The 26,947-nt window shown below is 42.6% G+C and overlaps 1 protein-coding gene across 2 annotated transcripts in view; it reads left to right on the plus strand.

The window, feature by feature from the left end:
- STON1 (stonin 1) overlaps positions 1–24,072 on the plus strand; it is a 44,138-nt gene extending 20,066 nt beyond the window's left edge. Inside the window, exons 2-5 of one of the 2 annotated variants that reach the window (XM_054727951.1) lie at positions 12,940–14,916; positions 19,585–19,787; positions 22,443–22,535; positions 23,359–23,417. In XM_054727951.1, the coding sequence (XP_054583926.1) occupies positions 12,987–14,916; positions 19,585–19,787; positions 22,443–22,529 (2,220 nt within the window). In that variant the 5' untranslated portion in view covers positions 12,940–12,986 and the 3' untranslated portion in view covers positions 22,530–22,535; positions 23,359–23,417. Of the gene's footprint in view, positions 1–12,939; positions 14,917–19,584; positions 19,788–22,442; positions 22,536–23,358 lie in introns of both variants that reach the window. The other variant, XM_008162151.3, reaches the window with a different exon arrangement.
- The last annotated feature ends 2,875 nt before the right edge of the window (positions 24,073–26,947 follow it).

Consider the following 26,947-nt stretch of genomic DNA (forward strand, 5'->3'; position numbering starts at 1 on the left):
TGCTCAGTTAGTTGAGGGCAGGGCTTACACACAGTCTAACTTTTCAACCCTTCTTTCTCGGCCACATGGACAATGATTCAGGTCTTGGTTCTGTGGTCTGCATGGCGCTCCACTCAGGACCCAGCACGTAGAAGACAATGTAACTATTCGCTGAATGAATGCACCGTGGGTGTATGATCGAAGAATTTGCACCAGAACATTTGGAAGGCATTCCCCAAAGCCCAGCATCCAAAGGTGAAGATCCTGGGGGACTTTCCTGGAAGATTTTGGTCCTTAAGTTCTCATGCAGACCCTTCCAATCTGAACACAGCGCCATTAGTGTGTGGGTAGGAATCACATTTTAAAGTGTTAAATATTCTTCCTGGGCCATTTAGCTACTGCCTCCTCTCAAAACACTAAAAGCAATTACACGGTAATTAAGATAAATTACTTGAAAAATTTTCATAGCAAAGTGGCCAATTTTGGTTTTCCCCACACTAAATATTTAAATCCAGAGAGAGATCTTTCTAGTTCTTTAACCTTCTAGGACTTTCTGCTTATCAGCAGGTAGAGGTAGAGGGGAAGGAGGAGGTTTGCATATTTAAGATGTGTGATCTGCACCAAGCCCCTTCAGCTAACTATCCCACATCTTTTCCATAGTTTCCTCTAAGAATTCAGAACCAAAATCCAGGAGCTGCCATCTAATATCCACGGGGCCACACCCCAGCGCAGCCCTGGGGGCCCCTAAGGAGATAATGCCGTTTCTCATCTCTGTCTGAGTGCCTTGCTCTGCCCACTGGAGAACCCACGGCAATATAAATGCCAGAAGGCAGCCCTGAAAGCAGGCCTTGTTTCAGGCCCTCAGTCTGCACGAAGGCTCACTTGTCTGCCCCCTTCCCCGGTGGCGGGGGAGGGGGGGCTGGATTTTTTGGAGAGTGGGAAGCCCTGGGGCCCTTTTGTGTTTCTGAGACCAAAAGGTAGGTAGGGTACAAAGCGGTAGGCTGTTCCTAGGGCTGCCAGAAACCAGTCCACCAGGAAACAACTCAGCCCCAGAGCAGCAGAAACCCCAAAACTGGGGAGGGAGGGTGAGGGAGGGTGTAGGGATGGAGTTGCTGAGACATGGACAGCTGAGCCTGGCCTCTGTCCATCCATGAGCCCCAGCATCCCTGCTCCCTTGGCTTCCAGACTGGCAGCCATGCTTCATGCCCGCCTTCTGCTGAAGTTGCCCCCAACCCTGTCACTGTTGACCTAATCACTCAACCCAGAGGTCATCTGTCTCTACCCTCCCCAGCTCTTCAAGGGCTCATAGAAACACTCCTTCTTGCCTTGGGAGGCGGGGGGAGGGGGGGTGTCTCTGCACCTCCTGGGTTTCCCTTGGCCTTTTCTGTGTGACTTACTGTCTCCTTTTCTTTTCCTCTTCCTGTAAAATGATAGGGTCCTTAGCTTTGGTGCCCTGTGGCCTCTCTCATTCTCTCCTGTATTCAGCTTTCCCCTAGTGGAGAAAGCCCCCCAGCTCTACACGTGTAGCCTCTGGTTTCCTCTCCTGGCATGGTCTTGTGTTTTAGCTCCTTGCTAGATATTTCCACTGGGATGGACCTCAGACCTGACCAATTTGTGATTGACCTGCTCCTCTTCCTGCCTCTCCTATTGTTACTGGAGAAATGAGTGGGCCAAATTTCCCAGTTGCTCATGGGAGAGGGATTCTTGGGATGCTGCTGAAATAAGCATTCTCCAAATAAGCATATTGGGAGAATGAGATGAGGGAAAAGAATATTTGCAGTTATGTTCCTTGGGTTTAAAAATCCCATGTCCCTTAATCCAGTCTTAGAAAAGGAGCAGCTGTGGATTCAGCAAAGTTAGAAGCAGGGCCAGTCTTCGTTCCATGTTGCAGCTGGGTCCAGTTCAGCATCAGGCTTGGTAAAGTCCATCAGTCCATTGTGTGGATCCCACATGGCTGTTGGCCACGTGGCCGAAAGGCAGGGTAATGCGCCCCCTGCAACAAGAGTCCCAAGAGAACTAGAGGGCCAGGAGCCAAGAGCCAAGAGAGTAAACTCCCTTTGTCTAGGAGTTCAAATATTTAGACTTTGGGCACTTGCAGTGGCCACACCTATTCTGTCCACTGACTTGTTCCCAGGTGTGGCTGACAGGTAAGCACCTTCCCATTCAGACCTTACTAGGCATGGGTCCAGCTGCCTTTGTCCAGTCCCTTCCTCCATTGATCATCAGCAGGGAACAGACTTGGAGAGTGTTACATTGCAGCTTTCTAGCAAATCTATAAATGGCATGTCCATAGTGTCTAGTCTTCCCTTTACTCCTTCCCTGTTAAGCAATAACCAGGTCGTTACAATGGTATCACTCTGTAGCTGCTTTTCTAAGTGCCAGACTCCCCCTTTCCCCATGTTTTCTAGATCACTTTTGGTGTCCAAGTCCTGTCAAATCTTTTACAATATTCCTTTTTCTGGGCTCTCTCCTGTTCTGATTCCCACCCTGGTAGTCATTAATGTTTAGTAGGAAGAGCATGAGATTTGGGCCCGAGACAGGGTTCGATTCTGACAGCACCTTTTTTTGAGTGTGCCACCTCAGGCAAATCCCCAAACTTGTGCCTCCAATTCATTATCTACAAAGTAGACACACGCATGTGGACGGACACCCTTCTTGGCACACTCAGCTCACTGACCTCCTCACCAGAGAGCAGGATTTCTCATCTTCAGTGTTAGAGATATTTGGGGCTGAATAATCCTTTGTTGTGGGGACCATCTTGTGCATTGTAGGATGTTTAGCAGCATCCCTGGCCTCTACCCACTAGAGACCAGTAGCATGCCCTCCCCCCAGTTGTGATCACTAAACATGTCTCCAAATACTGCCAAATGTGCCCTGGGAGTGAAATCACTCCAGCTGAGAACTAGTGGTATAGACTGATGCTGAGTCAGGGTTGTGGGTGACAAGCATGGCCCCAGGTTTTCATGTCAGCCATAGGCTTTGGGAAGGATTGCCATGAAGAGACCCATAAATGCCCTTGGCCCTGGGTCTTGTCCCCACACTATTAACTTCTTGCTACTTTGGGAGATGCTGTCTTCAAGGAGAAGCCCTAAGTATGAATCCAGGCACAGATCACATCTGCAGGGCAGGGTAGAGGCATGGTCATGTGCCAGGCAGAATAGAGACAGTTCTAGAAAAGGATCTGTAACAAATTGACCCGATGCCAATGCCAACTCCAGGATCTGGGCTCTTTACTTTCTTGCTGGCTAGAGAAAGGAAGGCTGGAATGGGAGGGAGAGAAAGAGGAAGGAAAACTACTCTATTGAGTACCTATTTTGAGACAATTTACATAAGAGGCAAATATTGCCACTATTTTACAGATGAAGAAACCGAGACCCAGAGACCTCTGTTGAACAAATTTCCATAGCGTCTATGACAGTGACATGAACCTGGTGTGGATACTCCATAACACTGTCATGGTGGTGCTCAGCCAGCCTGCCTCAATGGTTCAGCGTTGACTTATGAACCAGGAGGTTGTGGTTCAATTCCTGGTCAGGGCACATGCCCGGGTTGCAGGCTCTATCCCCAGTGAGGGTTGTGCAGGAGGCAGCCAATCAATGATTCTCTCTCATCATTGATGTTTCTACCTCTCTCCCTCTCCCTTCCTCTCTGAAATCAATAAAAATATACTTAAAAAACAACAACAACTGTCATGGTGGTGCACTCTCCCCCAGAGAGAACGCCCATGCCATTCCCTCCCCCCTCAGGCACGCCACCTCTAAACTCCAAGGGACCCAGGAGATTTGCAACCAGGAGAGCAATGGGCGGCGGCAACTCCTCCTGGACTAATCCCCTGACCCTGTCTCCAAGGCCCCCTTTTTCTCTGACTCCCCAGGGAGCTAAAGCAGCCCAGCCTAGGCTCTCTTGTTGCTTCTTCTATGCTAAGCCCTTCCTTGTTTCACTGTCCCCAGCTTTCAGAAACATCCCACCTAAGTGTGCTTTTGCTGTGGCCAATACATTCTTACTTGCTTAGCTGAAAAAAACAAAACAAAACAAAAAAACAAAAACACCACACAAAAAGCTGTCATGGTAAGAAGAATAACATTCTGAAGTCAGAATACCTGCCTGGCCTTAAATTTCTTCTTTGTTCATGTAAAGACTGTCTCCTGGGACTAGCCAGTTCGAGTTGGTATCTGTCTCTACTACTCTCTAAATTTAGGAAATGAGCAGATTATTAGAACAAGGTTAAAATAATAGCTGGGAACGAAATTCATCCTGGAAAAGTGGAGGTTAAGTGCCCCAGGGGAGGAGTGGGGCTGGGGAGCTCAGCTAGAAGCAGCACAGATGATATTTGAAGGCATGGACAGGTTTTGCCGTGGTTTAATATTTTACAAATGGTATTTCCTGTCACAGAGCTGAACTAAATACCACACATGTTTGTGATTAACTGTATGGACTGCAGAACATATGTGTTAATAATACTTCCAGTGCATGTAGTGGGCCCTTCTCCTGTGAGCTAAGGTAAGAACTCCGCAAGCGTTTTCATTTTACTTTTTTTCTTAGGGTTTTGTGTTGTCTTATGATTCCTTTCTGTTTCAAACTTTTAGTTTCCCCTTTAAATGAGACCAAATGTATAGGAATGGTATTTTAAATATCTTCATAGCAAACCTTTAAGGAACGTCTTCATGGACGCATTGTGCACCCTGGGCTTTCCCTGACTTTGGGTTTGTTTCCAGGCTGCACATCGCAGAAGGACCAGGGGGGTAACTTTTGCAGACCTCTAACCATACCAAACAACAGGGAGGCCTTGCACATGCAGCTCCAGGCTCGTTTCTGTGCGGCAGTTGAGGGGTCCAGCACTGGGGGGAGTGGGAGAAACCACACAGATACTGACATGAAGACATTCTTTCTCTAGATTGTGCAGCATTGTTATAGAGCAACGAAGTCACAGGCATAAAGGACTAAATTCAGCCCTCTGCAAAGGCGAGGGCGTTGCTGGGGTCCAGCTGTGTTCATGACGCTTGTGTAGGAGTCAGCCCAACAATGACAGCCCTGGTGGGGCCGATGTCAGGAGGCTCCTGCTGGGGGTGGTGACGCTTCCCTGAGCTCTCTCTGCTGAACACCCCTTTAGCATCAGTCTCCCCCAGCGCCTGGCAGATACAGAGAAGCCGGACCCTGGGGTCATCCACAGGTAACACGCTGAGGTGGGGACATAGTCGTCAGATGCAGATAATCTGGAATGCCGATTCAACAACCAAGTGCATCGAATTCAATTTGGACAATCTGCAGGGTAAGGTAGAACTTCACGTTTATACTTCCTTTGAATGGTTTCTGGAGAAAAGCAAAGGGAAGCTGCAAAGAACAGCAGAAGTGGACAACTGAGGATGGAGGGGGTTGAGAGTTGGCCTGGGAGGAAGGACAATGCAGGGAGTTACACAGAGTTTGGGGAATTAGGCTGCCAAGATTGCCACTCGAAGAGCAGGTGGCACATCAATGCATTTGTTGGGCAGCAAGTCTGAAGAACTGTTCATCACTAAGGGTGGGCTGTCCAGTTGATGCAGACAGGAAGGGACAGGAAATAGGGCAGGCTGAGTGACAAAAGCCTGTCTCAGAATTGACCCACATTGATAATGAGCCGTTGTTGTTCTTGAGCCATCCTGGGGAAAACTGTCTCAGAGTCTGCCTTTCCCAAGCCTGGGGTGTCCAAGCAGCAGATACATGTGGTGGGCTTTATGGAGAAGTAGGGTCTTCGCAGGCGAGAACAGAATCCTTCCAGTTTAGAGAGTTCCTGGCTCCAGGAAATGGTGGCTTCTACCCCGGAGCTTTCTCCTTGGTGAAGGGTGGAATGGTGGAAAGTATTTGGAAGTGGCAGTTAGGACACGGGCACAGTCAGGCATCAGATCTCTTGGGACCTTTGGGGGTGACGGCATCAAACATTCCTGGTCACAGTGCAGGCCTACCTACCTGGGATGGGTGACTTCCGGCAAGTAGCTTAACCTCTCTGAGCCTTCTTTTCCTCTTCTACAAAATGATGATATCATTACCTGATGTGGTTGTGAGGGTTAAATGAGGTCAAGCACTTAGCATACCATGAGCACAGAGCGCTTGATAAATGTTTGTTGGTGTGGTTAATTGAACAGAACACCTCCAGTTTCTGCCCAACTCTAAAATTCAGCGATTCTTTGAACTGGAGAGGGCAGTATAGAGATTTACTTTATGGAGTACCTAATAGGCCATTTAAAATGATTCAATCAAAATTGTATTGCGCTGCACACTTGTGTCAGACATTTGTGGAAAATGATCTAATGAATGAGACATGATCCCTTTCTGGAAAAGCTTCACTCTGACTTTCAAGGATGATATGGATTTTTTCCTACAATAACATGAAAATTTTTTTCAGTTGTTTTTGGTGAGACCACTTTTTCATACTTTTTGCAACTTATTCATAAGGCTTATTGCAAGTAATTTGCAGTATTATTAATATTTAAGATGTTGCTATTTGTGAAAGATTTCATTTTTAAGACAATTTAGGATACATTTATTATAATTTCCATAATGTTTTTTAAGAATTCCCGTATGATCTCTTAAGTGGAAGAAAGGGGTGGAATGCAGGAATTGTATGTAAGCGCAGCCTTTCTCATTAGTTGTGGCCTGGGCCCCTCCTTTGCTTATCCAACATTCAGCATAGGAAGTAATTATTATTTTAAGGCTTCCCTAAATGTTTTAGGGGTTGTAAAATTCTGGGTACATCCAAGAGAATGTGCTAAGCTTCAGAATGCCATCTGGATGGGCCAGTGTGGCTCAGTGGTTGAGCATTGACCCATGAACCAGGAAGTTACAGTTCGATTTTCAGTCAGGGCACATGCCTGGGTTGTGGGCTCCATCCCCAGTGTGGGGCGTGCAAGAGGCAGCTGATCAAAGAGTCTCTCATTGTTGATGTTTCTATCTCTCCCTCTCCCTTCCTCTCTGAAATCAATAAAAATACATATTAAAAAACCCCAACAAAATGCCATCTGTCACATGTGTTGGGGTAAGAAGTTGAAAACCCTGGTCTGCCTAGATCCTTGTTATTCCCAGTGCGAGGAGGCATGTGCATTTACTTTCAGTTTAATCTTGAGTTCAATGTATTCTGATGCTGCTTTGAAAATAGGAAGACAAAAAGGATGTCCAATAGTCTTAAGAGGAAGCAAACACTCCCCTAGAAACTTTCAAACCTCAGAAATTGATTTCTAGAAATTTCTACCATAGTACATTTTCCTTTTCTATACCCCTCATTCAGTCTTAGTGTCTTGCCCTGTCTCTGAATTTCGTCTGGAATTGTCTTCTACAAGTTCGCAGGATAATCCAGATCGACTGAAAACAGGGTGGGGTGGCATCCACATCCAAGGAAAAAGCCAGGGAGTTGAACCAGAGGAATCTTTGCTTCAGAGGAAGGCAGCTGGGGACTTGGTGCTAGGAGCCCGGGGTTCCCAGCTCTGCACTCATTGGATCCTGGACTTTGGAGAAGGCTCTTAAATGCTGTGGTCCACCCTGGATTGTCATAAAATTTAAACGAGATGTTGTCCGTGAAAGGGCTCTGTAAATGGTAGGGCTCGGGGCCCTCTGGGAGGCACAGATGCATATTTAGAGTCTACCCAATTTGCAGTGCAGAAAAAAACCCAAGAAAAAACCCTGAGGTTAAATGGATGCTACTGCTCGAATGCTTTTAAAATCTATGTCTTGAAGTAGATGGGGTGAATTTGCAGATGACTAAAAGAAGACACATTCTATACCTCTAGATTCTGATGTGGCTCCCTTCCCTGTTGCAGGTGGGGATGGGTTAGGAGGGAAGGAAAGAGAAGGAAAGCGCAAATAGAATCGATTCTAGTTGTTGACTTTGGGAAAGCTGACTGGTTGCTGCTTTGAGACTAGACAAGAAAGATGAGGCCATAGAGAGGGAAGGGGTAAAAGGAGAGAAATGGAAATGAGTATAAAAAGGATTGATAATGAAGGGCAGCAAGAGGGATAGAGAAGAGGAGAATGAGGAGCACAGCAGGAAACAAACCTGCCTTTGACCTTGGAGCTGGAGTCTTAGCCACTCACTCCAGAGCAGCATCTAAGCCCTGCCATTTAAACAGGGACAAAGATTTGGGCTCTATTTGGCATCATACAGAATTCTGTTTGGTTGCATTTAACTCACATTACATTTGCTGAGTGCCTCCTATGGAACAGTCTTGCACAGGGGGAAGAGTATGGTTTGCATAGATTTTTGTACTCAAGGAAGGAGATGTTTTGCAAGGTGTGCTTTCCAAAGTTCAGGGGTCACTTAGAAAGTAATGGGATTGATTTTTCTATCTGGTTTATGGAAATCATTTTTTCCCCATAATAAGCACGAATCTAAAGAAACCAATATCACTGTTCCAAATTTTGAAGCTACCCATGAGAAACGGATGAGGCAAAACGTTCGAGATAGATCAGAATAGGAGGCAGCCTGAAGCTGAATGATTTCTTCTCTTGGTTTTTACTTTTTTCTTTCTTTTAATAAACCAGACTAAAGCAAATATTTATATGATATTCCACCCTATCTGAAGAAGTATTTTGGCTGGATTCCTTCTGAAGAGGGTGAGATGGGATAGGTCGATAAATATTGCTGCTGATTTCCTGCCTCTGAGGTTCCTGGCGGAGTCCCTTGAAACACTGCTCTTCCTGCCCCAAAGGGAACTTGCTTGCTGGCAACTCCAGCCCAAGGGCAGTGACAGTGAAATGCCCTCCAGAGAGCCAGCTGGCCTGGGCTGCCGCTTCACTGTGTGTTTTTGTGCCTTTAGGAATGTGCGGACTTAGCAAATGACAACACTGAGCGAGCCCTGTCCTCAGCTGAGCCCCAGGCCCTCTCTCTTCCTTTGTGTTGGCTCTTTTCCGAGCTTGAGTGATTGCATTGGTTGAGACTTCATTTTCCACAAGGGGAGGCAAGAAGGCGGGCGGGAGGGAGAAAAATATGCCTTTCTCATGGCCTTTATTCCAGCAGTTTTTGAGTTTTCACACTAGTAGATCTTATGGAATTTTACTTTCTGTCAGTTTGGAAGTTTGGTCAAAAATCCCAGTGGTAACACAATTTCTGCTTTTGAAAAAAAATTCAACTGGATGTCAACTACAATAGAGTTGTATTAGAATTGGAAAGAAACTCAGAGCTGATTCTAGTCTAATCACTGAATATCCGGAATGAGTGGCAGAGCAATGCCCAGTGTTTGGGTTATACCCACCCCCCGGGTCTGTACTGTGTTCCATACAGCTCTTCACCTCTGATGTCATTAGAATATTTTCAATAATTTATGTCGTGTTAGATTTGCATGAAGTGCCCTGTGTTCAAATTCAGGTTCTTTTCAAGCTAGGTATATACCCGAGATAAATCCTATATAATAAAGAAGTAATATGCAAATTGACCATCACTCCAACACACAAGATGGCTGCCCCCATGTGGTCAAAGATGGCCACCCCCATGTGGACACAAGATGGCCAACACAAGATGGCCAGCACAGGGGGGCGGGCAGTTGTGGGCGATCAGGCCAGCAGGGGAGGGTAGTTGTGGGTGATCAGGCTAGCAGGGGAGGACAGTTGGGAGGGACCAGGCCTGCATGGGAGGGCAGTTGAGAGGGAGCAGACCAGCAGGGGAGGGCAGTTAGGGGTGACAGGGCCCACAGGGGAGGGCTGTTGGGGGGGGGACCCAGGCCTGCAGGGGAGGGCAGTTGTGGGGGACCAGACCAGCAAGGGAGGACAGTTAGGGGTGACCAGGCCTGTAGGGGAGGGCAGTTAGGGGTGACCAGGCTGGCAAAGGAGGCAAGTTAGGGGTGACCAGGCCAGCAGGGGAAGGCAATTAGGAGCTGTTTGATTTCTTCTCTTGGTTTTTACTTTTTTACCAGGCTGGCAAGAGAGGGTAGTTAGGGGTGACCGGGCCAGCAGAGGAAGGCAGTTGGGGGCAACCAGGTTGGCAAGAGAGGGCAGTTAGGGGTGACTGGGCCAGCAGGGGAGTGGTTAGGGGGTGATCAGGCAGGCAGGCAGGTGAGTAGTTGGGAGCTAGCAGTCAGGTGAGTAGTTGGGAGGCAGGCAGGTGAGTAGTTGGGAGCTAGCAGTCCTGGATTGTGAGAGGGATGTCCGACTGCCCATTTAGGCCTGATCCCACTGGGCAGTCAGACATCCCTCAAGGGGTCCCAAATTGGAGAGGGTGCAGGCTGGGCAGAGGGACAACCCCCCTCCCCTGTGCACGAATTTCATGCACCGGGCCTATAGTGATTACATAAAAAACTTACACACAAATGCTCCTAGCAGTATTATAATAGACAAAATATAGAAACAAACCAAATGTCCATCAACCAGTGAACAAAATATGGGATATCCTCACAATGAAATATTATTCAGCCACAAAAAGGACTGAAGTACTGATTGATACGTGATACTACATGGATGAGCTTTAAAAACATTATGCTAAGTGAAAGAAGCCAGACACAAAAGGCCATATGTTGTAGAGATTCTATTTATATGAGATGTCTATAGTAGGCAAATTCAGAAAAGTAAAGTAGATCAGTGGTTTCCAGGACCTGGGAGAGGAAGAAAATGAGGAGTGACTGAGTAGGTGCAGGGTTTATTTGGGAGGGGCGTGATAAAAATGTTCTGGGCTTTGATAGTGGTGATGCACAATTCTGTGAATGTACTAAATACCACTGAATTGTCTTTTCTTTTTTTTAAAGGGTGAATTTTATATATGAGTTGTATGTCAATAAAACTGTTATTTTAAAAAATCTTAGATTTGCCTTTTAATCAGTTGGATGATTTTAGGCAATGACTCAATCCAAGTAATCTCTGCTATGAAATGGGAATAACGATATACATCTCTCAGGATTGTTTTCATAAATGAGGCCATGAATTTGAAAATGCTTCTAAAGTGTAAACATCACATATTTTGGGGCTGTCAGAGGGTTATAAGTTCATTATTAATTGGGTTTTATCTCTTCCTCCTGTATTTTCTAGAGCACTAACAGGGTCTGGCTACATAACAGTTATTCAAATAAAGACTTTTTGAAGTGATTCAAAAATGTTGCAGTGAATGAAAACAATTCTTAAAGTTTTCATTGTAAAACAGTACCCCGTGTTATTCCAGCAGCAGCCTCATACCTCTCATGTTTACCACAACTCTTGATTGCACCATTTTCTCTTGTGCTTGATTTAATCTCATGTTGCTTTGTTACTAACATGCCATACAGACTTGTAGCCTAGGAGCAATAGGCTCTACCATATAGCCTAGGTGTATAGTAGGCTATACCATCTAAGTTTGTGTAAATACAATCTATGATGTTCACAAAACAATGAAACTGCCTAATGGCAAATTTCTCAGCATGTATCCCCATTGTTAAGCAGTGTACGATGTAGACAAATTTATAGAAGCAGAGAGTAGAATGATGGTTACCAGGGGCTGGGAGGAGAGGGAAAGGGGTATTGCTGTTCAATGGGGATGGAATTTTAGCCATGCCAATAGAAAAAGTTCGAGAGATCTGTTGTACAACAATGTGCATATAGGTAACAATACTCTACCACTTAAAAATTCAGTCTTCTCACTAATTATAGGTATAGGTCAGTTCAGATTTCCTATTTATTTATGATTGGATTTTGGTAGACATTATGTTTCTAGGAATTTATCCATTTCTTCTGGGTTAATCAATTTGTTGGCCCATAATTATTCACATAGTCTCTTCTAATAAATTAAAAAAATTTTTTTCTGTGACATTAGTTGTAATGTCTCCTCTTTCATTTTTGATTTTATTTAAGTATTTCCCCCTTAGTCCAGCTAAAATTTGTCAGTTTTGTTTATTTTAAAAAAATGTGACTCGTAGTTTTGTTGATATTTGTTCTATTTTCTATTGCCTATATCATTTACTTCTGCTCTAATCTTTATTCGTTCCTTCCTGCTAACTTAGGGCTTAGTTCTTGTTTGTTTTTTAGTTCTTTGAGCTATAAAGTTAGGCTGTTTATTTGAGATCTTTTAAAAAAATGTAGGCATTTACCAGCATAAACTCCCCTCTTAGCACCACTTTTGCTGTATACCGTAAGTTTTGGTATGTTGTGTTTTAATTTTTGTCTCAAGATATTTTCTAATTTTGTTTTTTATTTCTTCTTTGACCCATTGTGTATTGTTTAATTTCTACATATTTGTGAATTTTTTAGTTTTCCTTCTGCTATTGATTTCCAGTTTCTTCTTTTGTGGTGGAAAAGATACCTGTGTGATTTCAATCTTAAGTTGAGACTTGTTTTGTGACCTAACCTGTGATCTATCCTAGAGAATGTTCTGTGTGTGCTTGAGAAGAATGTGTGTTTTACTGTTGTTATGTAGAATGTTTTGTATATGTCCTGTATATCCACTTGATCTATAGTGTTATTCTAGTCCTCCGTTTCCTTATTGATCTTCTGTCTGAATGTCCTATCCATTATTGAAAGTGGGATATTGAAATACCCTACTATTATTGTGTCCCTGTCTATTTCTCCATTTAGTTTTTTAATGTTTGCTTCATACATTAGGGTATGCTAGTGTTGAGTTATATATACTTGTAATCATTCTAGCTTTCTGGTGAGTTGACCCCTTTATCATTACATAACGTCCTTCTCTATCTCTTGTGACAGTTTTTGACTTAAACTTATTTTTTTCTGATGGTATGGCTACCCCCTGCTCTCTTTAGATTTCTGTTTGCATAGAATATCATTTTTTATCCTTTCGCTTTCAGCCTATGTGTGTGCTTAAATCTAAAATGAGTCTCTTGTCACAGCATATGGTTAGATATTGTATTTTTAAATCCATTTAGCCATCAAAAATGTTATAGATTTTAAGCACTTCTTTGAACTTCGTTAATCTGTAAATCCGGATGCTTTTAAATCAAAGTATTTCTCAGAACTAAAGACCTTTAGTAAATTGAAATTTTCCCCTCATTTTATTCTTCTTTTCTTTTTCTCCTTTAACAGAGACAACACATCTGAATCGTTGACAAGATCACAATCTGATTTTAAAGATGTGTTCTACAAACCCAGGCAACTGGGTCACATTTGATGATGACCCTACATTTCAATCTTCTCAAAAGTCAAAAAATTTCCGTCCAGAGAATCAAGGCATCTGTAGGCCAAATGGACTTAAGCTGAACCTTTCCACTCCTAAGGAATTTTCCAGTGGGTCTTCCTCCACCAATAGTACCCCCCTTCCCTCTCCCATCATAGACTTCTACTTCAGTCCAGGACCTCCAAGTAACTCTCCTCTTTCTACACCTACCAAAGACTTCCCAGGAATTCCTGGCATCCCCAAAGCAGGGACTCATGTGCTTTATCCTATTCCAGAATTATCTTCAAACAACCCACTCACAACACCTGCAGCAGATTCTTCCTTATTGTCTACTAAACCAACCTGTGTACCCCATGCTTCCTTACCCAAAGATCACTCATGCACACCTCCAGCTCCCAAAGTGGGTCTTCCAGATGAAGTTAGTCCTCCACAGGCTGAAAGCCTGGGGTTCCAAAGTGATGCTCTTCAGTTTCAGTATTTTCAGGAGGACTGTGCCTTTTCAAGTCCATTTTGGAAAGAAGAAGGCAGTGCTTCCCAGTTCACCTTTGACCCTCCAGGAAGCAAAAAGGGATTCCCATCAAGAGACAAAGAAATGCCCATTGATCAAAAAAGCTTAAATCAGTGTTCACTCAACTACATCTGTAAGAAGCTTGAACATCTCCAATCGGTTGAGGACCAAGACTCATTTGGAAGCTTGTCTATGCAGTGTCTGTATGCTGAAGATACAGGCTCTTCCTTTGTCCCCCACACCCTCTTCAGGAGTCAGCCCAAACCCGGATGGTCTTTCATGCTGAGAATTCCTGAGAAGAAGAACATGATGTCTTCCCGTCAGTGGGGACCAATTTTTTTAAAAGTCTTACCTGGAGGAATTTTGCAAATGTATTATGAGAAGGGGTTAGAAAAACCATTTAAAGAGTTACAGCTTGATTCACAGTGTAGGCTTTCTGAACCCAAACTTGAGAACTTCACTGTGGCGGGAAAAATCCATACTGTGAAGATTGAACATGTGTCTTACACAGAAAAAAGAAAGTACCATTCTAAGACGGAAGTAGTTCATGAGCCAGACATAGAGCAGATGCTAAAGTTGGGATCCACAGAGTACCATGACTTCCTCGACTTTCTGACTACTGTGGAGGAGGAGCTGATGAAGCTGCCAGCTGTTCCAAAACCAAAAAAGAACTATGAGGAACAAGAAATTTCCCTTGAAATTGTGGACAACTTTTGGGGTAAAATCACTAAAGAAGAAGGGAAATTGGTCGAAAGTGCTGTGATAACTCAGATCTGTTGCCTCTGCTTTGTGAATGGGAACTCGGAATGCTTCTTAACATTAAATGATCTTGAGCTGCAGAAGCGAAATGAACACTATTTTGAAACAGACCCAGAAAAGAAGGGGATTGATATTCTGGAATATCATTTTCATAAGTGTGTGAAAGCACAAGAATTTGAGCAATCACGAATCATTAAGTTTGTACCTCTGGATGCCTGCCGGTTTGAGCTGATGCGTTTCAAGACGTTGTATAACGGGGAAGACCTTCCCTTTTCCCTGAAGTCTGTAGTGGTTGTCCAGGGGGCATATGTGGAGCTTCAGGCCTTTGTCAACATGACCCCATTGCTTCAGAAATCATCCCATGCCAGTTCCTTGAGGTCCTGTGACAACGTAATGATACACTTTCCTGTCCCATCGCAGTGGATCAAGGCTCTCTGGACCATGAACCTCCAGAGGCAGAAGTCCCTGAAAGCCAAAATGAACCGCCGGGCATGTTTGGGGAGTTTACATGAACCCGAATCTGAACCTGTCATACAGGTCACTGTGGGGTCAGCAAAATATGAGAGTGCCTACCGGGCCGTGGTATGGAAGATAGATCGGCTTCCTGATAAACATTCAAGTAAATATTCAACACCTCAAGTTGATTTGCATGTGAAACAGCTTCAATGTTTTCACCCTGCTTAGATTGAAATGAGGCTGGGACAGATGGTAACTTGGGTCAGCTGAGGACATGCTTATACATTGCTGGGTGGAAGATGGAACATTTAGTTAAACAGCCGGCTTATTTCATTCTTTTGTGCCTGTTTCTGCCAGATAAGTTTAACTTTATATATATATATTATTATTAGCCTAGGCTAGGGTTTAGTTGTACATGGTGGCATACAGGGAAAACTTGTAGTTGACTTCTTGACATTAGATTTCCTAATTAATCTTTAAAGATCTCCATCCATGAGTATAACTGAGCACTTTCATTTTCTTACATTTCTTCTTCCTTGCGTTTTCCTCTGGGCCTTTCACTGGGAATGTGAGGGATGGGTGAGGAAATTCAGAAGAGGTGCCCCCAAAACAATGACAGGTTACCTGTGGGCCTGGGGGTCGGGGGGAGGGAGAGGATAGGAGGAGGCCAGGATCTCTGGCTTTGGGGAATAGGTGGACAGTGGTGCCATTAGCTGATAGCTGAGGATCACTCTTCCTTTTAAAATCTGTTTCCCAGCCCTGCCTGCTTGTCAGAGACCATAGAATCAGAGCTTTAAAAACATCACACCCATATTTAGGCTCTATCCCAACCATGACTCTCTGGTCGGGGGAGGCCCAGGTATGGGCGCTGATAAAAGGCTCTCCCAGGCAGCTAGTGTTGAGAACTACCGACCGGTGGAACATATTATGGTACCCTAGGCAGAGAACATCCCTCCCTGCGCTGTCTATCCCTGTGTCTATAGAGCTCTGTTATTACCCTTGTACCTGTTTGTACTAGCAGTTGAGCTCACAAAGAAAAATTACAAGAGTGGGTTTTCCCAGAGAGGTGGCTGGACTTGATCTTGGCCTTCGGGAATTCTTTTTGAAGACTTTCATAGCACCAGGCCCACACAGAACACATTTTACAAGCATTCCAGTGATAATTTACTGAACAAATCCTTTGGGATCAAAGCTGCTTTGTTCAGATTAGCTCTGTGTGCAAAGAGGAAGCCTAGGGAAAAGGCAAATGGAGTGTGTCAGGTAGAGTTTGGGGGCAGGAGGTGGCTCTGAGGTGGGTGGGATCCTGTGGTCCAGTCTTGTGGCTTCACCATTGTGGGGGTGGGGGAGGAAATGCAGAGTGAAAGGTTTGCCTGGCAACTTGCCTCCGGAGGAGAGGAGTAGAGAAATAGGTTGGGGTGAAGAGGAAATATTTTTCTAAGGCAGTGCTTCTCAAACTTCTGTGTGTACATGAATCACCTTGTTCAAATGCAGACTGTAATTCAACATGTGGGGCCTGATAACTATTCTCAGGAGATACCAATGCTGTTGGCCCTCGGACCATGCGTAGAATAAGAGTCTTAGAGTACATCTCTACTTTTCTATATGACTTTTAAAGCAATTGTGTGTTTAGAGAACAGCAGATTTTTAAAGTCTTTAAAACATTACCTTTTCCAAGCTAGTTTCTGAAAAATCTACACTGTTAGAAAAATATTTTAAAATGGAAAATGAAAGAGAATATAAGAACTACTCTACTAGGTACTAATTAAAAAAAAAATATGCCTTTCCTCCTGTGGAATTTTGAGATCAGGATTGACTTCATTTTCACTTACATGTGATTTCAAGGGAGGTGGGATGGGCTGCTGGCCCTTTAAATGTCTCTTCTACTGGCATGTCAATGCTTAATATTTTAACAGTGGGCAGGTCTTTCATTTTACAACAGAAGTTGGTCTTGGGAAGGTAGCTCAGATAGTTTATTCAGACAAGGATGTGAATGACAGCAAAGGAACAGAGGAGCTTTCCCCTGAGGACAGGCTTTGGTGGTGGGGTTGGGAGGTCGGTGGGAGGAGTAGAGGGTTGGGAAACAGGTGGGTGGGGAGAGAAAGGAAGAAGAGGAAAAGATGAGAACAAATGAGAACATTAATTTAATTAGCCAAAGGAGGTGCAGATGGTGGCATAGAATTAGAAAGGAGAGTGGGAATAGTGAGGGTCAATTAACAAATGTATCTATCTCTACCTTCCCAATTTGCCTTTACTTTTTCTCTCCGCTCTCTGTCACCAGCACATTGGTTGCTTTTCTCCTCCTCCACTTGTGTCATTCTCTTTCCATTCATATCTTCCAACTCGCAACAGTTCTGTTTCAGATGTGAAATGTGTTGTTTCAAGAAGGACCAGATATCTACTAGACCTAAGAAGATATGTAATTTGCATTCCCTTTGCTGAGAAAGTTCTGGTGAGAGAATAGCAATTACCAAAGCCCGAGAGTGCCCCCTGCTGGTCAGTACTGAGATAAATAACATGATTTTCCTTTTTTATTCTTTATTTCTTTCCTTTTTCTTTTTTTTTTCTTTTTTTTTTTTTTGGTAAATTCATCAAATATCCATTGAGCCACAAACGTGCCAAACATTGTCCTGGGGACAGTCGTGGTACCTCTCCTCACGGAGATCAAAGTCTAAAGGAGGAGTATGTTATTAAACATTGTGGAGTATTTAGAGTTTTTAAAAGCCAAGGAAAATATGCCAGAAAACTTAAAGGAACAATTGCTCTCCTTTACCTTTTACCAGTTTTTAGGTCAAGCAAGCAGAAAGGTTTTGTTTCTAACATTTTTTTGGAGTACTAGGTCTTCAACTTTGGTAATTCTGATTGCAGAAGATTCCAAAGTAATTTTTCCCCCTTTAAAATGTGAATATCTAATTAGATAATCTCCAATATAATTTTCAGCTGTAACAATGTAGAATTCACAGTCACTTCATTAGCAAAATTATAGTACTTAAATAATAATATTGTACTTACAATCGAATAGTACTTTGCAAAGTAATCATATATATCCCCCACTTCTATCTATACCACTATAGTATACCATGGTGTTAGTGTCTAGGTTTGCTGATTGTTTTGCTTAAACCTCATAACAATCCTGTAAGGTTTATGTTATTATTATCATCACCATCACCCCCATTTTCATATGGGGAAACTGAAGCTCAGAGAGATCAAGTAATTTGTCTAGGATTACACAGCTTTTAAGTAGCGGAGCCGGGACTGGGCTTTGGGCAACCGAGGTCCAGTGTTTGTGTTCTTCACCACAGTGTGCCATAAAGGACAGTAGAGTTCCTGAGTTAAGTTTAAATGAACTTACTGTGTCTGCACTGCAGGCAGAAGACTAGAAACAAACGGTAATGGATTGTGGACTCTCCCCTGGGTATGTGTGTGTGAATAACGTTATCACCCGCCTGCAGTGATCTGGGTAGCTTAGAGCACCTCAGAGGCCACTGTGGTCCTACCCTGCATGTAAGTGGTGGGGGTGGCTAAGGAGCCTCTGGTGGTTAATGGATTGATGACTTCTCAAGGCCTTTTACAGCCTTAGAATTCTATTAGTCTCTCTACAAGAAACAGATTGTAAGGGATGAAAGGCAATTTATCTTTTAAGAATTAAGTGAAATCCTTTAAACTCTTGTTTTTGTGCCTAAAGCTATATTCTGATGGAAATGTTATTTCGGAAGCTGTCCGTGCTACAGTAATTTAATCTGGCTTTGAAATTACTGTCACCTCATACATTTATTTAAGGGCAGATAGCTGCATTGAATATGTAGATGCTGTGGAAAATGCAACAGAATCACTGTTACTACAGTGATTAAATGGAAATATTTTTTATTCCATTATCACACACACACACACACACACACACACACACACACACACACACTCACTCATACACAAACATTTTTGCATTTATCTGATATCCCTAGGTCTGGCACAGAGCCTGGCCTGGTGTAGAGTAGATGCTCAATAAATGACACACTGAATTAAGTGAAAACAAATATTAGATTGAAACATTCAAAGCCAATATGCCCATCTCTACACTGCACATCTGTTTTCATCAAAGCTTTAAGAAGGGTGAGTGGAAATTAATGTACTAAAATATAATCTGTTCTACTGAAAAAGGAATTCTTGGCCTAAAATAGTTCCTGAAATGTAATACAATTTCATTAAGTTTAACTTTTTAAAAAAATCAGAATTATTTTATAATGTGACCTAATTTAGATAGTTTATCTTTGCATTAGCTATCAATAAGAATAGTAAGAAAATGAATAAATTAAGAATTATTATAAGAGCTCATTTAGTCTACTTAAAAAAGTTTATTTTTTTTACAAATTCTACACACATTTTTTTATAAATCCTACACACATTGTAGAAAATCATGTTATTTACCTCAGTACTTTTTACAAATCCTACACATATTAATTAAAATATATTAATTATCTTACAAATCCTACACACATTAATTATCTTACAAATCCTACACATATTAATTAAAAGATATTAATTAATTTTAATTAAAGAAACAGCATACTTCAACTGAAAATATTTTTAGGAGTTAATATATACATGTATACAGTAATAAAGTTGTGTTTATTTTAAAGCTAGTACTTAAAAATGGAAGATTTCCCCTTAGTGCAGAATTGTAAATTTTGATGGTATTTTGCTCAAATGGAATTCGCACTGCCATAGTGCTAATGGAATTGCTTATTAAAGAGAGGGATGAGTGCCTCTTACATTCAAGAGAAATGTTCAATGGCCATTGAAATACTTTGACTGACAATTTGATTTTTTCCTCAAGGTCCTGATCATCCCCATTGTTTGTCATACAAACTAGAACTTGGATCAGACCAAGAAATTCCCTCTGATTGGTATCCATTTGCTACTGTTCAGTTTGGGATGCTTGACACCTGTGCCTCAAGGACCGAGGTCAGGTCTCTGGGGGTGGAGAGCGACGTGCAGCCACAGAAACATGTTCATCAGCGAGCTTGCTACAACATCCAGGTACGTCCCAAACCCCTTAGGGCTTGTAGAGCTGTGACATGATTGGTTTTAGATATTTGCTTTGCCCTCTTACGTGACCATGTATGAGTGAGTGTGTGTGTGTGTGTGTGTGTGTGTGTGTTTAACCTAAAAAAAGAGCTTGACTATGGAAACTTGACGATCACCAGTGAGCCTAGTTTGTCCCTTCTCAGTTCTAGCGAATGTTAGGAGCCTGAGCACACAGTGCTACATACTTAATCAGCTCTCATCAATGGAAAACAGGGCATTAAAAATGAATTCACATTTCAGAAGCATATGTGTTCTATGGAACATGTATCCAAGAAAAAATAATAAGTTTGGGAATGCAATATTGTAAATTAATGTTAAATGAAGGCTCTGAGAAGACCTGCATTAAAGAAGCTTGTTAACCTTAACCCAGTTTCCTCCAACTTATTGATTATGGAATCTGGTCTGTATGGGCATCTGCATGTAAAATGTATATCAATATCTTCTGAAATGGTATTCTGTGAAGCATCCCTTGGGAAATGTGAAGTTACTCTATTACAACAATTTTAAATGTTCACCATCAGTGCTTCTGCATCCTTAGGCCAGATGAATTAAAGAGTGGCATACATTTGCACCTGTTTTTAAACTGGCTTTTCTTCTCGTCTTCAAAGTTAGTAGATTTAGACATAAACTCTGCCATATATTTCCCATAGTATCTTTTTAAAAAAATTTTTTAAAATTTTATTTTATTGTTTAAAGTATTACAAATGGTAGTACATATGTCTCCTTTTTCCCCCCATTGACATTTCCCCAGCTTCCCCTACCCCACAGCACATGCCCTTTCCCCCTACACCCCCAGTGTCTTGTGTCCATTGGTTATGCTTATATGCATGCATACATGTCCTTCGGTTGATCTCTTAGCTCCCTACCCCAACCCTCCCCAGCCTTCCTGCTGTAGTTTGGCAGTCTGTTCAATGCTTCTCTGCCTCTATCTATTTTTGTTCATCAGTTTATAATGTTCTTTATTATCCATAAATGAATGAGATCATGTAATATTTTTCTTTAACTGACTGGCTTATTTCACTTAGCATAATACTCTCCAGTTCCATCCATGCTGTTGCAAATGGTAAGAATTCCTTCTTTTTTACAGCAGCAGAGTATTCCATTGTGTAGACGTACCACAGTTTTTTAATCCACTCATCTGCTGATGGGCATTTAGGCTGTTTCCAAATCTTAGCTATTGTAAATTGTGCTGCTATGAACATAGGGGTGCATATATCCTTTCAGATTTGTTATTTCTCATAGTATCTTGAAATGGTGATGCATCACTGATTTTGTTTACCAATATTTCATTTAATTAGAAAATATTTCCAAAGTAAAAAAATTGTAAACAGTAAATAACAAGCAGGTGGTTCTGTTTAGAATTTATTTTTCTTTTTATCTTGCACATGAGTAGCATTTTATACTTTCTAATATCATTTTGAAATCTACTAGAGGCCCGGTGCATGAAATTCATGCACGGGGAGGGGGGGGTCCCCTCAGCCCAGCCTGCACCCTCTCCAATACAGGACCCCTCGGGGGATGTCCGACTGCTGGTCTAGACTGGCAGTCAGACATCCCTCTCACAATCCTGGACTGCTGGCTCCTAATCGCTCACCTGCCTGCCTGCCTGGTTGCCCCTAACTGCCCCCCTGTTGGCCTGGTTGCCCCCAGATGCCCCCCTGCCAGTCTAGTCACTCCTCAGTGCCCCCCCCTGCCAGCCTAATTGCCACCAACTGCCCCCCCTGCTGGCCTGGTTGCCCCTAACTGTCCCCCCTGCCGGCCTGGTTGCCACCAACTGCCCCCATTGCTGGCCTGGTCACCCCAGCTGCCCCCCCTGTCAGCCTGGTTGCCTCCAACTGCCCCCCCCCCCTGCCAGCCTGGTCGTTTCATGCAGCCTGCTTGTTCAGTCGTTTGGTCGTCCCTCACTAACCCCCCTGCCGGCCTGGTCGCCCCACGCAGCCTGCTTGTTCATTTGTTTGGTCATCCCTCGGGCAGGCCCTGGGCAGCTGGGAGACTGAGGGGACTGGGGGATTCGGGAGGCAGGCATGCAGAGCGGCCAGACCTGCCTGGGGGTGGGCTCAGCCATGCCACACACCTGCCGCCAGTGGGGCTGAGGGGACTGGGCGCCACCATCTTGTGCCTGTGGGTGCCACCATCTTTGCAATGGTATGAGGGTCAGTTAGCATATTCCCTCTTTATTAGATAGGATGTTGCTTGAATCTCAGCTATGATTAATGCCATTCTGATTTTTGACTCATAAACACCAACTGGTGTTTTGATGGTGGTTGGATCGTACAGCAGTCTGTCAGGACTTTTCTTTATTTTGGACCATCTGTCCTGTGCGGCCCCGTGGGGACCTAAGCACTTGTTCCCCCAGCAGCTGGGAATTGCCCTGGCTGAAGAAGGCTCCAGGTCCTGCGCTCTTCCTGGGGCAGCTTTCGTTCAGTGACTGCTGGATACAGGAGTGTGAAGACCCTTTGCCTCAGCTTGGGTAACTCCACAGGGTCATCCTAGCTTCGGCTCTCCCTGGGCATCAGCTGAAGCCTTTACTGTGACCTCCTTGCAGCCCAGCTTCTCCTTCTTCCTGTTCTGCTTCCTTCCTTCTCCTCCCTTCCCCTCCCCAACCAGGTATCAACCCCAACAGCACTCTCCAGTAGACCTTCTGCACACCATTATCCATCTCAGAGTTTGCATCTTGGGGAACCTGACCTGTAACACTAGGTATATAAGTGTTCTGTGTGACTGAAATGTGGGTCAAGTGCACACAGAGACTTCCTCTATACCTAGTTTTCTATTCACAGGGTGTGCCAGTTTCACATAGTGTCTAAGGGCAGCTCAAAATTATGCAACAGAGTCTCTAGTTTAATAGTATTTACTAATTGATCTGCACTGGGTGGTAGTTGGTTTCAAAATGTAATCTTACATTTAATAAGTGTTTATTGAGCAATTTCTAAGTGCCAGGTGCTGCTCTAGATGCTGGGGATACAAGAGTGAATGAGATACTGCCTTGTCCACGTGCAGCTTACCTTCTAGTGGGGAACAAAAAACAATTAGTAAACAAATAAATAATGTAATTTCAAATAGTGACAGATTCGAGGAAGAGAATCAAATGGGGTAATAGGATAGAGACTGATGGTGGCTTCCTTATCGAGAGAGGTCTGTGTTATCTCAGGTGGGCCAAAGCCTGGATCTATGATATGAGGATATAATTGATCACATGCCTAGCCGGAGGTCTGTGTTATCAATATATATTCTGAGTACATTTTATAAAAACGATGCTTGACTTAGAAGAGAGGAGAGTTTTAGTTCTCTTTAAGACTTGACCCTAGAGGAAAGGATTGGGGTCGGGGAGGGGGGCCTCTGTTGCCCAAAAGGAGAGGAGGGTGCCTCACTATGGAACTAGCATGAGGGGGTGGAAGGGCTGTGTGTGTCCAAAGGGTGATGTGGCTGCAGAGCATGCCTCATGTATGAAATGGGACAGAATGGGTGCTAGTGCTGTGTTGCATTTGTTAATGCTGCTTGTGTTTTTGCTTTTGCCTAATAGGTTGAAATAGAAAAGAAGTGGATTAAAATCGATGGAGAAGACCCAGATAAAGCTGGTGATTGCATCACTCAGTAGGAATAGCAAGAATTAGTGATGACAACCCACTTTTCAAATAGAAATCACACACAGTTCTGCTACTGCCCAGTGGAAATGACTTCTGAATAGAGGGCTTAGGACAGGTCTAGTGGCTGGCTGTGTATGGAGAAGTTTAGACCTAAAACTGAACAATCTATATTTTATGCTTTTTGATATATTTGTGCCCCAGGGATTTGATCTAAAATGTGTCTCTAATTTGCGTGATGTTTCTGCTTCCTATTGAAACTCAAAGGCGCTGTTATTCAATGTGTGACCCAGTTTGGCTAAAGGGGTTTTGATTTTTGATTACTCAGTGGCTGATGGTTTTGTGCTTTGGATGACCCAGCTGTCATATTTATTATCCCCCAGTCCCTATTTCTTCTTGCCATGTTAGCACCTGTACTGGAGGGTGATGCAGTCAAAAGAAACATGAACCAAAATACTTAATTTTCCCTCTTGCTCATCTCTGAAATGTGGGTCAGTATAGATTGATCCTGAAACCACAAGCTAAAATGGAGATGTGGAAGTGTCTGTGATTTTGAATTTTTTTATCTTTCTGTCCTCTTACCACATTGCAAGTAATCATTGTCTGTGTATTTGGTACCTGTCTCTCCCCCGCCCCTTCTCTCCACCCCCCCCCCCCCCCCCGCCCTGGTATTATTGTTTTCAAAATGTATTTGTATTCTGGTGTTGGCTGCAAAGAAGCTATTTCTGTTGATATACATATTTTAGTACTAGTCACTAAGACCTACTGCCTTTTGCTTGGAGAGATTTCTTTTAAAATGGAATCCCAGTATTGGACATCAGTTAAAATATTTATGGGCATTAAAGATGAATTTTTAAACTTCATGAATATTCTTTCCCAAAAGTACAGACTCGAAGAATGTATTTTGATAAAGTATTATTTGTGATTAACATAAGTCTCTCTTGAGTAGAAGTCTAGCTCATGATTATTTTATGCTAGTTCTACTATATTTAGAGCAAAATGAAAAACACTAGATTATTTTCCCTAGATTTTTGACATTTCTGTTCTTCAGTCAGCTAAATGTTTGGTTTCTAATGAAAAGCCAATAACATTAGCAGTTATAATTCAGTTTATAACTTCCTTTCAGTATTTACAGGGAAAGGTCAAATTTTCAAATTCATGAAATCTATATTCTAGGTATTTTTTTAGCCTGAAAAACAAAGTCCTCCATTTGGTATTAACACACCTTCAATTTATGTTGAATCTACAATATGATTAGAAGATATTTTTCTCTATTTACTAGATTTGTTTTGAGTAAAAACTGATATAATAATGTTCTTCCAAACAACATTTATTGGTCCGCCCAGAGTTTATGTCTTATGTTTTATTTAATGTTGTGTCACATTCATTGTAATCTGTTCCAAAACCAGATTAAAACGAACATGTATGATGGTTTGTATCAATCAGCAGATTTTATTGTTTTTCATTATTTTGCTGTAACAGAAGTTGACTGTTAAAATGAAGTGTTATTGCTCTTTTTAACTCTACTTGATGCATTGCTTATAATATCATATGCTTGAGACTCACTGTTGATGTATAGGAGGGCAGATCTGTGTGTGCATCATTAAGAAAAATTTCACCATCTTTCCCCTTCCTCTGGTGTGGCACACTCTGGAGAGACTTCAGTCTGCTCAACGCAAATATGAAGGTGGCTGGGGCTGTTGCTGCTCCAGGTGCCAGCAAAGTTCGCTGGGTTAATTAGTGCCTTTCCTTTCAAATCTGTTTAATGGCATCCTGCCCATGAAGAACTCAGAGTCTGATTCAGTTGGACTTAATGAATATTTACACCTCGGAATAATTTCAGCAAAGGGTTCAATTAATCGCCCCTCGTACTTCACAGGTTGCCCAATCTGTGACTACCTCACTGTTGGGGTCACTTACTTACCAGCCATCAGCCTTCAGGAGCATCTCAAGATTAGTGTTGGAAACCTAGTAACAAACCGCTGACTAAAGCCCAAATTGAGTTTCCGCTGCAATGCAGAGGTTGATGGCATTAACAGCGGGGTGCTGTGGCATAATTGTTAATTTGCACATCTATTAGAATCCTTAAATATTCATTACTTAGAGTTAAATTAACATTCTGTGGAGGGAGGAGAGGTTTTTTAATACAATTCTTCTGACCTCAGAAATGACAGAAGGTAAGATGTGACCACAGTGCTATAAGTGAAAAATTAGATAGGGTCCATTTAGACTTACAAATTAAGAAGTAGAATCTCCTTTGCTAGAAAGTAAATGATGATCTGAAAGACAACAACTCTAATAATGAAACTCCTTGCTTTTAAGGTTGGCAAGGATGGAAGAGAGCGAAGGAGAAACTACTCCTCTCTAGCATTTTAGTTTAGGTACTTTAGATCAACCATTTCTGAGTTTGACTGGTTAGGGGGTCAGTCAGTTGATTACACATGTCAGGCTTCCGAGGAGTTGACCAGGTTCTGACTAGTTGTCCTGCTGTAATTGTTCAGGTCTGGGTGCCTTCTCAGTCAAAGGATCATATTAACTGTGGAAGTGAATTCATGGCTTGATGGTTACTTGATCAATTGTATAGATCAGAATTTAAAGACATTTTCTCTTCTTGTGGGAATAGAAATAGTTTATTCACTTAAAAAGGTATGAAAAAATACTTTTCAGCACATAAAGATTGGATTTGTTTTGTGTGTTTTTTTAAACCTGATTTATATATTAGACAGTTCTAGGGTTTAGTTACCTTCATTCTGAAGCTGTGCTTATGATACAGCCCTTTTCTTGTAAATTCAGTTAGAAAGCCTTCCTTAATAATGATTAAGTATTATATCTTACTTAAAATATTACTTTATGACATAGCAACACAAATATAAAATAGATTGAGCCTTAATAATTGTGTAACGAAGTATTTGGTAGATTGCATATTGGTTTTTTAAAATTAAAGATGTATTTCAAATGATTTTTGCTGTGTGGTGGACTTATGTCTTCTTTTGCAAGGTCTGGGGCTATTTTTTTTTAAAGGTGTGAAATCAATTGCAATAACCTTAAACAATTGACTCTGTCAGATGAATGTATACTGCTTTACTATTAAGGAGTCAGTGAACATGGCATCTTCGCACATCCTGGAAAAATAACACCACCAAACCATCATTTGGGATGTTAAAGGATGACTTTTAAAAGAGGATATAATCATTACTCTCCTAAAGAAATAATGTGAGTATCTGCCCGTGGTTTTACTCAACTCATTAACTAATTGTGTGTGTGTGTGTGTGTGTGTGTGTGTGTGGAGGAGGGGATTAAGATGTTGCAACTTGTTCCAAGGAGAATTCAAAAGCAGAGAGATGTACATGAAATAAGGAATTCTGAAATGAATTTACAAATAGATATAAAATGAATATATCCACAGTGCACTAATATAATCAATGAGAGGCCCAGTGCACGAATTCGGGCACAGGTGGGGTTACTTGGCCTGACCAGCAATCGGGGCTGATTGGGCTGTCTCGCCCAGTCCTGATCGAGGCCTATTGG

This window comes from Eptesicus fuscus, chromosome 16 (genome assembly GCF_027574615.1).
Source record: "Eptesicus fuscus isolate TK198812 chromosome 16, DD_ASM_mEF_20220401, whole genome shotgun sequence".
Classification (NCBI taxonomy): domain Eukaryota; kingdom Metazoa; phylum Chordata; class Mammalia; order Chiroptera; family Vespertilionidae; genus Eptesicus; species Eptesicus fuscus.